This window comes from Ostrea edulis, chromosome 10 (genome assembly GCF_947568905.1).
Source record: "Ostrea edulis chromosome 10, xbOstEdul1.1, whole genome shotgun sequence".
In the NCBI taxonomy this organism is placed as follows: domain Eukaryota; kingdom Metazoa; phylum Mollusca; class Bivalvia; order Ostreida; family Ostreidae; genus Ostrea; species Ostrea edulis.
In genome coordinates, this window is record NC_079173.1 from 43,425,995 (window position 1) to 43,440,918 (window position 14,924).

Genomic DNA, 14,924 nt, shown 5'->3' on the forward strand with positions numbered 1-14,924 from the left:
CAGGAAGTGACGTTCTGTGATGCAATATGAGAGTGTGTTAACAGTATTGTAGGGAGACGCCATTCTCTGGTTCACTGCTTGTAAGCATTCTTAACTCGGTCACGACCTCATAAGTTCGTAACAAAAATGCATTGGGGTAGATGTGTTATATTTCATTTTTTCTTTCTAGTTACTGGGTGGGTGTAAATACAACCAAACAATACATGTGGTTGTCATATTTTTTTGTTTTTGAATTTACACCCACCCAGAAAATTCAAAAATGACAATATGACAACGCTAAAAAATGAAGACAGCAATGGCATGATTTTTAAGATTATGAATATGACACATGAAGGATATATGTAATTTTAATTTCTCTGTCTCTGATATTTACATACTGTACTAAAACAATGGTCGTACTCTTACTCCGGAACTTTTCCACGTGAGTAAATCCCTCAATTAAGTTTGTTTAGAACGGAGTTTCAACTGATTCTCTGGATATCCTAATACAGCTGATTGTCTGGATATCCTAATACAACTGAGTGTCTGGATATCCTAATACAGCTGAGTGTCTGGAGAATCTAGTACAGCTGATTGTCTGGATATCCTAGTACAGCTGAGTGTCTGGATATCCTAGTACAGCTGAGTGTCTGGATATCCTAGTGCAGCTGAGTGTCTGGATATCCTAGTACAGCTGAGTGTCTGGATATCCTAGTACAGCTGAGTGTCTGGATATCCTAATACAGCTGAGTGTCTGGATATCCTAGTACAGCTGAGTGTCTGAATATCCTAGTACAACTGTCTGTCTGGATATCCTAATACAGCTGAGTGTCTGGATATCCTAATACAGCTGAGTGTCTGGATATCCTAATACAGCTGAGTGTCTGGATATCCTAGTACAGCTGAGTGTCTGGATATCCTAGTACAGCTGAGTGTCTGGATATCCTAGTACAGCTGAGTGTCTGGATATCCTAGTACAGCTGAGTGTCTGGATATCCTAGTACAGCTGATTGTCTCGATATCCTATTTCTCTCTCCAGAACTTAAATTTATTTATTACGAAAATAGTGACAATGAAACTTTTATGCCCATTACAACGGAAAGATTAAAGAAGTGAAAGGAATCCAAGTAGGTCTTCAGAAATGTGCATATTATTTCATCAGTCTCTCTCTCTCTCTCTCTCTCTCTCTCTCTCTCTCTCTCTCTCTCTCTCTCTCTCTCTCTCTCATTCTCTTTAGCATGACGGACAAATGGAAGATATGTATGAATGACATTAAATGCCAAGAGTTTCGAGATCAGAGTGAAAGAAACAGAGCATGTGTTGTGGTTTGAAGAAACTAAGAACGATCCTATCGGACAGGTCAATTATAAGCACCAGATGTAACGAACCGTGACGAATTGTCCGACTTCTTATTACATGTTGGCTGCAACGGCAATCCATGTTTTCGAAAATTGATATTACGTCCCCCCCCCCCAAAAAAAATGTTGCAATAGTTTTACTATTCCGCAAAAAATAAAGCATCACGATTCCGCAAATATCTTACCTGAATTATAGGTAAGTACAAAGTATTCTTACCTGAATTACAGGTAAATACAAAGTATTCTTACCTGAATTACAGGTAAATACAAAGTATTCTTACCTGGGTTACAGGTAAATACAAAGTATTCTTACCTGGGTTACAAGTAAAAGTACAGCATTTCTATGGCATATTTATGATAAAATTCTGACAATACAACACACATAACTACATGAAATACTAGCACTCCTTTCTTAATTCTAAGCAGTGATATTACATACAATGTTCTAAACTGTATGTATGCATAAATTTGATGCCAGAACATCTTACGTTCCTGTTCGGGCACCGTACCCGACAACCGTTAATTTTTTTTTTTTCATTTTTCATATACCCGACAGCCGTTAAAAAAAAAAAAACCGATTTGGGAATCTTCATGTTTCATTTTTCATATACCCGACAGCCGTTAAAAAAATCAATTCGGGAATCTTCATATACCCGACAGTTGTTAAAAAAATATATTCGGAAATATTCATGTTTCATTATTCATATACCCGACAGTCGTTAAAAATCAATCAGGAATCTTCATGTTTCATTATTCATATACCCGACAGCCGTTAAAAAATCAATTCGAGAATATTCATGTTTCATTATTCATATACCCGACAGTCGTTAAAAATTAATTCGGAAATATTCATGTTTCATTATTCATATACCCGACAGTCGTTAAAGAGTAATTCGGGAATCTTCATGTTTCATTATTCCTATACTTCGCATATTCTGTACACAAAGTCAAGTTTTTATCTTTGTCACTTTTGCGGATTGTTGCTGGTGCTGTTAGAGACAGGGTTTTGCGGACTGTTGCTGGTGCTATTAGAGACATTGTTTTGCGGACTGTTGCTGGTGCTGTTAGAGACATGGTTTTGCGGACTGTTGCTGGTGCTGTTAGAGACATGGTTTTGCGGACTGTTGCTGGTGCTGTTAGAGACATGGTTTTGCGGACTGTTGCTGGTGTTGTTAGAGACAGGGTTTTGCGGACTGTTGCTGGTGCTGTTAGAGACATTGTTTTGCGGACTGTTGCTGGTGCTGTTAGAGACAGGGTTTTGTGGACTGTTGCTGGTGCTGTTAGAGACATTGTTTTGTGGACTGTTGCTGGTGCTGTTAGAGACATGGTTTTGCGGACTGTTGCTGGTGCTGTTAGAGACATTGTTTTGCGGACTGTTGCTGGTGCTGTTAGAGACATTGTTTTGCGGACTGTTGCTGATGCTGTTAGAGACAGGGTTTTGCGGCCTGTTGCTGGTGCTGTTAGAGACAGGGTTTTGCGGACTGTTGTTGGTGCTGTTAGAGACATTGTTTTGCGGACTGTTGCTGGTGCTGTTAGATGCTGCTGGTGCTGTTAGAGACAGGGTTTTGCGGGACTGTTTCTGGTGCTATTAGATGTTGCTGGTGCTGTTAGAGACAGGGTTTTGCGGAATGTTGCTAGTACTGTTAGAGACATTGTTTTGCGGACTGTTGCTGGTGCTGTTAGAGACAGAGTTTTGCGGACTGTTGCTGGTGCTGTTAGAGACATGGTTTTGCGGACTGTGTCTGGTGCTGTTAGAGACAGGGTTTTGCGGCCTATTGCTGGTGCTGTTAGATGTTGCTGGTGCTGTTAGAGACAGGGTTTTATTGTAAGTTGTTTGGAGTTTTTACAACAGCTGAACACGTCTGTGAATATTGATTGATTGGTTTTACGTCCCATCGAGAATTTGTCACTCCTATTGAGACGTCACCAGCTGAAGTACCACATATTTCTAGATCTATGTGTAGCGCTCAGGGCCATAGCAGTGAGGGTTCTTTAGCATGTCAACGCCTGCTGCGACACGGGACCCCCGTTTTTAAGGTCATATCCGAAAGATCCGTGATTCTCATTTCTAAATGCCGAGCGTTTGGCGAAGGAGCACTCACTACCTATTCTAACGTCTTAGGTTTAACAGGGCACGAGCAGGGCTCGAACTCACAACCTCCCGGTTACGAAGCGAACGCTCTACCACTGACCTACCGCGACCGGTCGTCTGTGAAAACAAATATATTTTAATTTTGGGTGGTTGTGGGGAATAGAATTGAAAATTAAAATGGACATGAAAAGACCCTGACCCATTTGTAGTGCGCTTTCCTCCCAAATCTGGAGTTGCTGCCCAAATTTGTGGTGGGAAAAGGTCTAATAATCACATGAGTACCATTGTATCTTGTTTAACGTCTCTCGCTCGAGAATTTTGGACTCGTATGGCACACGAGTTTGAACTTATCCCAAAAGCATAATGCTTGGGTACAGTAATAGCACGACGGACAATGGAAGATATGTAGGAATGGTATTAAGTGCCAAGAGATTTAAAGAAAACTAAGAACAACCCTATCGGACAGGTCAATAGTAAGCACCAGATTTAATGAACCGTGACGATTTGTCCGACTTCTTCTATGTTGAACGGGAAAGTACCGGTCACTCAAACAAGCCGTTTAAATGTCATGGTTCTTCTGAATATATGAATCTTAAAAAGAAGAAAAGAGGATTTTTAAATGTCCGTCCTTATTTTCCTTAATCTCATTAACACTAGACCAGAGTAATTCTTGTGTAAGTCTGTTATTATGGAATCGATTGGGAACTGGCCTCGGGCTGTGTAACTTGTTTCCGTAGCTACGCCGGCCAATCACGTGTCTTCAATATATAAAAGCCCCAGAAGAATATTATTGTAGTAACTGTCTATAGTACTGGAAGGTAATTTGTGAGAAACCATCAAAATGTCGGGCAAACCAGGGGACTGGAAAAAAAATAACCATTTGTTTGGATGTTTTAACAACATTAATTTATGTTTGAACACGTGGGTGGTGCCCTGTTACACGGCGGGTAAGAACGCGGAGGGGGTGGAGGAAAGCTGTCCGTTGTACGGATTTGTTTACTGCATATTTCCACCGGTGGGAATTTATTTCATGGCAAAGACGAGAGGAAAGATTAGAGAAGTGAAAGGAATCCAAGTAGGTCTTCAGAAATGTGTATATTATTTCATCTCTCTCTCTCTCTCTCTCTCTCTCTCTCTCTCTCTCTCTCTCTCTCTGATTCCGCTTGTTTCTTTACTGGGTTTGTGGTCTTTGATTAACATTAATGAGTACTTCTCTATCTATGTAACACGTAACGAATTTTCGTGTGTGTACTTGTTGGTGTGTGTAATTTTGAACAAAACTGATTTTGTTGTGGACACCGTCTTCGACCTCTCGTAGTTATATAAATTAATATTTAATCACCCTTCTACCCCTTAAGCGAAACGAACCACTTCTAGTTGCTAAGGTCAAGGAGATGGGGCTTAAATAATTTAAGACTTCACAAGTGTTCGGGCTTTACATTGAGTGTTTTAACTATTCATTGACGAATCAATTTAGCGGCTTTGAAAAATGATGTGGTAGTCATTTACTGGTCAGTCCAATGAGAACACTTCACCGCCAGTTTTTTCAAAACCATTTATCATTTTGATTATAAATATTTGGATTAAATTTTTACACTAAACCATCATTGGTTTTCATAGTTCTAATAAATCCACAAAAAATATGTGATTAGTAGGTTTGTCTTATGAAGGATGTGCTGATAGTCCACGAAGAAATAATCAAATCACAAATGTCCAGCCTCTACCAACGGGCGCATTAAACGCAAAGCTTCCTTAGTACTCCTTGTACAAAGTGGTTGTATGATATAATATGTTTTTTGGTACTAAATGGTCATCAAGCTGATAGTATGAAACCTGTCGTCAAAATATTTCAAGTCTTTGAACAGGACCGCTGTTTGTTTGATTTACAACGGAAAAATATTCTTTATCTCGCAATATTCCTGTTTTACACGACTTAGATTTGATTAAAACTCATGTACGATTTGTTAAAAGGTATAAGTATTTTCATAAGTGTGTACGTACATACAAAAAATAAACACATATTTTAAAGATCGTGTGTATTTGTCGTATAAGTATATGTCGATATTATTGATACATGTATTTGTAGTAAAAGCATACAGTATTAATATATGTATTTGCTATTTGGGGGAGTTAGTCTTATACCTTAAGATGCAAAAATATACTGAACATTTTATTTGTCGATGAAAATTATTTCAGAAGTTAGTTTGATTTCGAAACTAAGGCTTGAGATATTAAGTTTATTGATCATTAATAATAGACACCGCATCCTTAGAAAAATCTGCTAAATGGTTTGGTCATTATAATCGTTAAGGTGAAATAAGCACTGGTCAATCTCGAACAGGAATATTTTACAAAAGTTTTTTAGACTGGTCATATAGAGTTCTAATACAAAGGGAGATTATGCCTACATGTAACATGACGTAAACATCACTAGGGATTTGTTAGAGTTATCGATCTTACATCATTACAGCTGCAAGAGTCTCTCTCTCTCTCTCTCTCTCTCTCTCTCTCTCTCTCTCTCTCTCTCTCTCTCTCTCTCTCTCTCTTGTTCCAACACTTTGTCCGAACACCAGATATTATATCTAAAAATCATTTGACTTGGAAGTTGAAACCAAAGGAATTATTTGTTATTCAGAAAGGAAATCAAACAGGGGGAAAAAAAAACCTATTCAAACGCAACACCGAGCACTGATCACAGGAGGTCATTTGTGGAAGTCTTTATTTAACGATCACCCTGTTAATTCTATACAGTTAATTCTGTAATGTTGTGACTGGATTTGAGGGGGATAACTAATAGAGGATGGAAGATTTGCTTGGAGTGACTGAGAGTCAGGCAGGCGTGACTAAATCTGAAGTGAATGGAAGATCCTCCGTGAATGTCCAGACTCCAGGAAAGTCCATTTCTATACCACCTCTGGAAGGGCGAAGGAGTATTCTAAGCTTCAACTCAACTCGACTCAATCAATCCATTCAATCAAACACGACGCAAAATCAATCTGTTCACTCGAACACATCCGGAAACACGTCAGCATCCTACCGCCGGATGGGAACGCCTATGACCCAAAGCGATTTCGACGACATTCCGGATAGGAATATGTCCCCGGAATTTCGGGGTAAATGGCGGACGTCACTATGGGGATGTATGGGGAACCCCCATCTGTGTTTGTTAACATGTCTGTTTCCCTGCTACACGGCAGCTAAGAATGCCCAGACGGTGGGGGATCACTCTCTGTCCGTGGGGCTCCTTTATTTCCTGTTTTGGCCTTACGGTGTTTATGTAGCAGCCGACACACGAAGGAGGATCCGGGAACGAAAAATTATAGACGTGGAGAAACCCGTAAGATATTTATCATCCGATATATTTGTCCTCTTTCTGAAAACGTGGTTCCTAGTCAGTCTGTAAAGAGCAGATGCAGCTTAGTTTGTTTTAGTACGTTGGTTAAGACCACTCATTTTAAGACCAAGCATTTAAGACCATGGCCGTCATTCCAAGACCACTCATTCTCACACTGAACAAAGCTGGTCGTGGTCCTATCTCATTCTCACACTGAATAAAGCTGGCTGTGGTCCTATAACTTTTAGAGCTTGTCCTGTACAATCTCATTGTTGAGATACTAAAACAAGTACCAGAATGAAATTTTCTTATCATCGTAATTTAAAAATATGCTCGGCGTTTGCTGGGCATCACCCCCCCCCCTCACCCTATCCCCTGTTTACAATTTATTTTATCGCTAGCTACGCCACTGTAATCTTAATCAGACTTATGATTCTAAAGATGCAGAGACAAATCCAAATGGAATATGTTGGAATATGAATGTTGTCTGAATTTTATTGTAACAACAAATCTAAAATCTGGAGAATGTACTTTACAAATACTTCAACCTCCTAGCTCTCAATAAATAGATTTTGTACAGTTCCAGTTTAGAGTTAGATTCTATATTGTACAGTCCCAGTATAGAGTTAGATTCTATATTGTACAGTGTCAGTATAGAGTTAGATTCTATATTGTACAGTGTCAGTATAGTTAGATTCTATATTGTACAGTGTCAGTATAGTTAGATTCTATATTGTACAGTGTCAGTATAGAGTTAGATTCTATATTGTACAGTCCCAGTATAGAGTTAGATCTATATTGTACAGTGTCAGTATAGTTAGATTCTATATTGTACAGTGTCAGTATAGAGTTAGATTCTATATTGTACAGTCCCAGTATAGAGTTAGATCTATATTGTACAGTGTCAGTATAGTTAGATTCTATATTGTACAGTGTCAGTATAGAGTTAGATTCTATATTGTACAGTGTCAGTATAGTTAGATTCTATATTGTACAGTGTCAGTATAGTTAGATTCTATATTATACAGTGTCAGTATAGAGTTAGATCTATATTGTACAGTGTCAGTATAGTTAGATTCTATATTGTACAGTGTCAGTATAGAGTTAGATCTATATTATACAGTGTCAGTATAGAGTTAGATCTATATTATACAGTGTCAGTATAGAGTTAGATTCTATATTGTACAGTCCCAGTATAGAGTTAGATCTATATTGTACAGTGTCAGTATAGAGTTAGATCTATATTATACAGTGTCAGTATAGTTAGATTCTATATTGTACAGTGTCAGTATAGAGTTAGATCTATATTATACAGTGTCAGTATAGTTAGATTCTATATTGTACAGTCCCAGTATAGAGTTAGATTCTATATTATACAGTGTCAGTATAGTTAGATTCTATATTGTACAGTCCCAGTATAGGGATAGATTCTATATTGTACAGTGTCAGTATAGAGTTAGATTCTATATTATACAGTGTCAGTATAGTTAGATTCTATATTGTACAGTGTCAGTATAGAGTTAGATTCTATATTGTACAGTGTCAGTATAGGGATAGATTCTATATTGTACAGTGTCAGTATAGAGTTAGATTCTATATTGCACAGTTTCAGTATAGAGATAGATTCTATATTGACTGTCCCAGTATAAAGTTAGATTCTGTAATTTAGATTCTATATTGTACAGAGTGTAAGGCTCGGTATTTCCACGTGCACAGAATGTCTGGTTTAAACACGTTTAATTATTCTGCTCTTTGATTGCCTGACCTTTGACACCACGTCTATGGTTCCGAACCTACCAGTAATCACAATATTAGATGCTGAATTGCACTCATCATTACTTCTAGGTTTAGTAATCACAATATTAGATGCTGAATTGCACTCATCATTACTTCTAGGTTTAGTAATCACAATATTAGATGCTGAATTGCACTCATCATTACTTCTAGGTTTAGTAATCACAATATTAGATGCTGAATTGCACTCATCATTACTTCTAGGTTTAGTAATCACAATATTAGATGCTGAATTGCACTCATCATTACTTCTAGGTTTAGTAATCACAATATTAGATGCTGAATTGCACTCATCATTACTTCTAGGTTTAGTAATCACAATATTAGATGCTGAATTGTATCATTACTTCTAGGTTTAGTAATCACAATATTAGATGCTGAATTGCACTCATCATTACTTCTAGGTTTAGTAATCACAATATTAGATGCTGAATTGCACTCATCATTACTTCTAGGTTTAGTAATCACAATATTAGATGCTGAATTGCACTCATCATTACTTCTAGGTTTAGTAATCACAATATTAGATGCTGAATTGCACTCATCATTACTTCTAGGTTTAGTAATCACAATATTAGATGCTGAATTGTATCATTACTTCTAGGTTTAGTAATCACAATATTAGATGCTGAATTGCACTCATCATTACTTCTAGGTTTAGTAATCACAATATTAGATGCTGAATTGCACTCATCATTACTTCTAGGTTTAGTAATCACAATATTAGATGCTGAATTGCACTCATCATTACTTCTAGGTTTAGTAATCACAATATTAGATGCTGAATTGCACTCATCATTACTTCTAGGTTTAGTAATCACAATATTAGATGCTGAATTGCACTCATCATTACTTCTAGGTTTAGTAATCACAATATTAGATGCTGAATTGCACTCATCATTACTTCTAGGTTTAGTAATCACAATATTAGATGCTGAATTGCACTCATCATTACTTCTAGGTTTAGTAATCACAATATTAGATGCTGAATTGCACTCATCATTACTTCTAGGTTTAGTAATCACAATATTAGATGCTGAATTGTATCATTACTTCTAGGTTTAGTAATCACAATATTAGATGCTGAATTGCACTCATCATTACTTCTAGGTTTAGTAATCACAATATTAGATGCTGAATTGCACTCATCATTACTTCTAGGTTTAGTAATCACAATATTAGATGCTGAATTGCACTCATCATTACTTCTAGGTTTAGTAATCACAATATTAGATGCTGAATTGCACTCATCATTACTTCTAGGTTTAGTAATCACAATATTAGATGCTGAATTGTATCATTACTTCTAGGTTTAGTAATCACAATATTAGATGCTGAATTGCACTCATCATTACTTCTAGGTTTAGTAATCACAATATTAGATGCTGAATTGCACTCATCATTACTTCTAGGTTTAGTAATCACAATATTAGATGCTGAATTGCACTCATCATTACTTCTAGGTTTAGTAATCACAATATTAGATGCTGAATTGCACTCATCATTACTTCTAGGTTTAGTAATCACAATATTAGATGCTGAATTGCACTCATCATTACTTCTAGGACACGGTAGTATTAGAAACTTTTTTTTCTTCTCTTTTCCCCCCTTAAAGATGAAATATTGATGGTGGTGCAACTTTATCAAATACGACTATACTACGTCTTAGTTAATAGATTGGTAAATTCTTGTTTTGTTGTCAAAGCCTAGTTAAAATGTATTCAAAATTCTGTTGACAAAGGGATTTAAATGCAGTGCTTCAGACTGATCTTTTGATATGAGTTTCAAGGCTAGGAATTTTTTTTTTTAAGTCAGGTTTTTTCCATTCCATGTACTGGAATTTGGATTGGGACATTTTGTCGAGAGCTGGAGACTTTCCCCAGGTGTTTTGTCTAACTTTGTTAAGTTGTTCCGTTACACAAAATGTATCATTTCTTTAAAAAAAAGAAAAGAAACATTAACATTTGAACTTCTCATGAAAGCTAACATTGATATGTAGGTATAAGGACGTTGACACAGATCTATTATGGAGATGTGAAAACAGTGTATACCCTTACAATACAAACATCCTAAGCATATATTCAATACACTCCCTTTGACCTGAAAAAAATCCTGAATCCGCGCCGTCCCTTTTCCTATCATTGTTCATGATCAATGTGTGAATAATCGATGCATGTACTGTCGCTGATTTATTTGAAGTTTAAATAATTGTTAGAACACGGAATGTTGAGAACGTGAAAATCAATGTCTGCAGTGGACCCTTACAGAAAGTTCTGTTTCATTCCCATTGACCTCAAAGCACTGAAGCATATGTCCAAACTATTGTAATTTTTCTGTTTATATCATTAGCTTAGTCAAACTTTTTAAGAGTGTTAAGGCTGCATATACATATTATCATAACTCGATGCTTGATTGCTTTTTTCGTTATTCTCTTTGGAGGGTACTCATCACGTGATATTTGTAACTAAGGGCGCTGTTATATAAATACCCTCATTTGAAGCAGATCAGTGCAAGCCATACGGGTGCAGAAACGGTCGGTGGGTGTTTGTCTCTTGTCTGTGATATTGTATATAGAGCCTAAAGATTAGTACACAGTAACCGGTGACAAAATGGGAGAATTTCAGAATGGCCTGTGTGGATGTTTTAACAACATGACCCTATGTCTGATCACGTATGTGGCCCCCTGCTACACTGCCGGTAAGAACGCAGAGGCGGTGGGGGATAGCTGCATGATGGTAGCTGTCCTGTACTGGCTCATAAACCCGGCCGGAGTTTACTTTGCTGCCAAAGCCCGTGAAAAGATCCGAGAGCAGAAAGGGATTGAAGTAAGTTTAGGGACAGGTCTCGGAATCCGTTGATTTTAAGTTACTATAATGCCCATAATCAATGTACGGAGGAAGCTAAGAGCAGATTCTGAATAGAAATCAGGACAGACGATTTAAAAAAAGTACTACACCGATACGGATAAATAAGATGGAAAGTTTGATGTGTAAGAATCAGGTTTATCAAGCTAAATGTCGGAAGTGACGTATTGTACACCATTCCTTGAGGTCTGTAAAGCTTCAGTATTTCATGTTTGAGGTCTGTAAAGCTTCAGTATTCATGTTTTAGGTCTGAAAAGCTTCAGTATTTCATGTTTGAGGTCTGTAAAGCTTCAGTATTTCATGTTTGAGGTCTGTAAAGCTTCAGTATTTCATGTTTGAGGTCTGTAAAGCTTCAGTATTCATGTTTGAGGTCTGTAAAGCTTCAGTATTTCATGTTTGAGGTCTGTAAAGCTTCAGTATTTCATGTTTGAGGTCTGTAAAGCTTCAGTATTCATGTTTGAGGTCTGTAAAGCTTCAGTATTCATGTTTGAGGTCTGTAAAGCTTCAGTATTCATGTTTGAGGTCTGTAAAGCTTCAGTATCCATGTTCGAGGTCTGTAAAGCTTCAGTATTTCATGTTTGAGGTCTGTAAAGCTTCAGTATTTCATGTTTGAGGTTTGTAAAGCTTCAGTATTTCATGTTTGAGGTCTGTAAAGCTTCAGTATTCATGTTTGAGGTCTGTACATAACGCTTCAGTATTTCATGTTTGCTCGATTTGAGCAGAGTGGTGGTTTTCTTTTTGAGCGGTAGATGCCATAGATTTTGGTGGTCCCTAGAACGTGTTGTTAAATGTTTGAGATATAGATTTTGGTGGTCCCTAGAACGTGTTGTTAAATGTTTGAGATATAGATTTTGGTGGCCCCAAGAACTTGTTGTTAAATGTTTGAGATAAAGATTTTGGTGGCCCCTAGACTGTGGTGTTAACTGTTTGATATATAGATTTTGGTGGTCCCTAGACTGTGGTGTTAACTGTTTGATATATAGATTTTGGTGGCCCCTAGAACGTGTTGTTAAATGTTTGAGATAAAACTTTTAGTGGTTCCTAGAGAATTTTGTTAAATGTTTGAGGACAAATCTTGATGCTACAGGTCATCTTTCGAATTAATTAAGGTTGATCGATCCTCATGTGATGTCATAGGTTTTTACAAAATCTTCATTTAATTAAATTTTGCGCATGATAGAAATATATCTTTTAGAGGAATTTCATTCACTGAATAAAATAAAAAATCTAGTAAACTTTTGATACTGAAAAAGTTTTTATTTTCCATAGATAATCAATTATTTATAATTTTAAAAATGTTGTCAAGGACAATAACTCCTATGCTCGAATTCCCTCTACTGCATGTCTATGACACAATGATTTCCCTAATATCCACAATTAATTTTTATATATCTATGAATTAGCAGTTTTCTTAAACTGTTGACATTGAAAATTTGTCATTTCAACAAGGTTTTATTAATTTTCATTATTCTGTTTACCGAAAATGTGTGATTTTTTTATGTAGATATATATATATATATATATATATATATATATTATATTATATAGCTGTTTTTGTATGTCTGACATCTTTAAAAAGGTGGCAACATACACATTTTCTTTGGTTATTGATTAAAATAAACTATATTGAGTGGAAATTAATACAGTTTTTCCACTTTTAACCATTCATATTGATAAGTCACATGAGGATCGATCCAACTTAAAAATATAGTTATAGTATTGATAAGTCACATGAGGATCGATCCACCTTAAATATATATAGTTATAGTATTGATAAGTCACATGAGGATCGATCCACCTTAAATAGTGTTTTTGTGATATTGTAGATATTGTGAAATACAATTTACATTATTTCTGGGGGGTCTTATTCAGTAAAGAAAAGTTTTTATATTTTCCCTGTGATATTGTGAAATACAATGTACAGTACTTCTTTATTGCACGTAGTTAAGTAAAAAAGTTCATCTTCGTTGAAATTACAATAGGAACAGATTAAAATTCCGAATGTATGCTAAGTTTCGGTCACTAAAGGGAACCAAGGCCAATTTCATTTCCACCAATCAATTCGTCACTAGCAGTGTTTATCATAGCACTGTACCGGCGCAGCCGCTGTTTTAGATCCGCCGTAACCACTAATACCCAGCGTTCTCTCACTGCGACATTCACTCCTTCTAGTGGCAAACAGGTGTCTTATTTTGTGTCCGTCTCTTACCCAGCTTGAGAAGGATGGTAGAATTTTCCAATGGCCTGTTTGGTTGTTTTAACAACTGTACGCTGTGTTTAATTACCTATTTTGTACCTTGCTATACGGCGGGTAAGAATGCTGAGGCGGTCGGTGATTCCTGTGTGATGGTAGGGGCGTTGTATGCCGTGTTTCCCATTGCTGGTGTTTATTTCGCCGCTAAGGCTCGCGAGAAAATCCGAGAACAAAAAGGAATTGATGTAAGTTCTTCTTTTCTTTTTTTCGCCATTTCAATGCAGCATTTGCATCTAAATCTCTGCTTTTTGCAAAATGGGCGTGGTACTGTACACATGATGCAAGTGTTATAATTTGTAATTAAAGCTTCAAGGAAGGGTGATGCTAGAATGAGATTATAGCCATTTTGCAGAAAAGCAGCATTTCATGTAGATAATTTATTTGACATTTAGAAAAACGAGTGAATTAAGGCTTTCCATTGATCGCAGTGTGCATTTCTAGGTTACGCTTGTATCGTGGGGTACAGAGAAGGGGGAAACACAGTGCTTGTTTTACGTTAGATAATGGGAGCCGCTGTACAATCATAATAAGCTCTCCCTAAAGCCTTTACACAGAGTCCAAGTGTTTAATGTTTGGATGAAATCGGAAACCTATCAGGGCGTAGAATGTGGTGTCCCTTTCCCCCAATCAAATTCAAATCACAGGGCTGTAAATGCACTTAACAATGAGGCGGTGTATTGTCAATTAACGAAGAGCGCAGAGAGCGACTCCTCTACTCTCCGGATACACACGTTTGCAAACCGTGTCCGGCGTCGCTGATCTGATTATAAGGAAGTTGGTTTTGTTTGTCAAAATAGATGAAAATTAAAAAAAAAATGGTATTTCAGTATTCCTTTCGCTCTGTACAACAAATAAAAAATGCGGAAAATTTTAATATCTCATTGTCACGTGGTACTTGGGTCTGTAATCCGCTTGACCTTTATGGAGTAGGGCGATTTACACCTAGAGTACGCCAGATAATATCAGCAGGAGTTATCGGCCTGTTTAGGCACCCTATCCTCTAAAATAAAAATCTAAATTCTGTCCATAGTAACCCCAGAACGACGAACCCTCTCCATGGTCATCCCCCTCTGTGGTCACCCCTCTCCATGGTCACCCCCCTCCGTGGTCACCCCTCTTCATGGCCATCCCTCTCCATTAGCTCTTTGTAAGAAATGCAAATAGACAATCCCTTCAACACTTTCTTTTGTTTCGGCGACCACGAGAACATCAGGGAAACATTTCGTCTACTCGACAATCGCGCTTTTCA

General features: G+C 37.1%; 1 protein-coding gene and 2 long non-coding RNA genes across 3 annotated transcripts in view; 2 read left to right on the forward strand and 1 right to left on the reverse strand.

Annotated features, from left to right (window-relative positions):
- LOC130050805 (uncharacterized) overlaps positions 1-14,924 on the forward strand; it is a 54,451-nt gene that overhangs the window by 20,743 nt on the left and 18,784 nt on the right. The gene's annotated exons all lie outside the window — the stretch shown is intronic.
- LOC130050799 (uncharacterized) lies at positions 5,979-11,537 on the forward strand. Its single transcript, XM_056151436.1, has 2 exons — positions 5,979-6,766; positions 10,997-11,537. The coding sequence occupies exons 1-2, from the start codon at positions 6,230-6,232 to the stop codon at positions 11,039-11,041; spliced, it is 582 nt and encodes a 193-aa protein (XP_056007411.1). The 5' UTR covers positions 5,979-6,229; the 3' UTR covers positions 11,042-11,537.
- The window catches only part of LOC130050801 (uncharacterized), a 3,134-nt gene continuing 1,743 nt past the window's right edge, over positions 13,534-14,924 (reverse strand). Inside the window, exon 2 of the long non-coding RNA XR_008799063.1 lies at positions 13,534-13,908. This is a non-coding gene — a long non-coding RNA (uncharacterized LOC130050801). The remainder of the gene's footprint in view (positions 13,909-14,924) is intronic.

Excerpts from the sequence above, each read along its gene's own strand:
- LOC130050799 (XM_056151436.1), top strand. The coding sequence starts at position 6,230 with ATGGAAGATTTGCTTGGAGTGACTGAGAGTCAGGCAGGCGTGACTAAA. Across the intron at positions 6,767-10,996 it reads TTATAGACGTGGAGAAACCC|GGTACTCATCACGTGATATT; the intron begins GTAAGATATTTA and ends TTCTCTTTGGAG.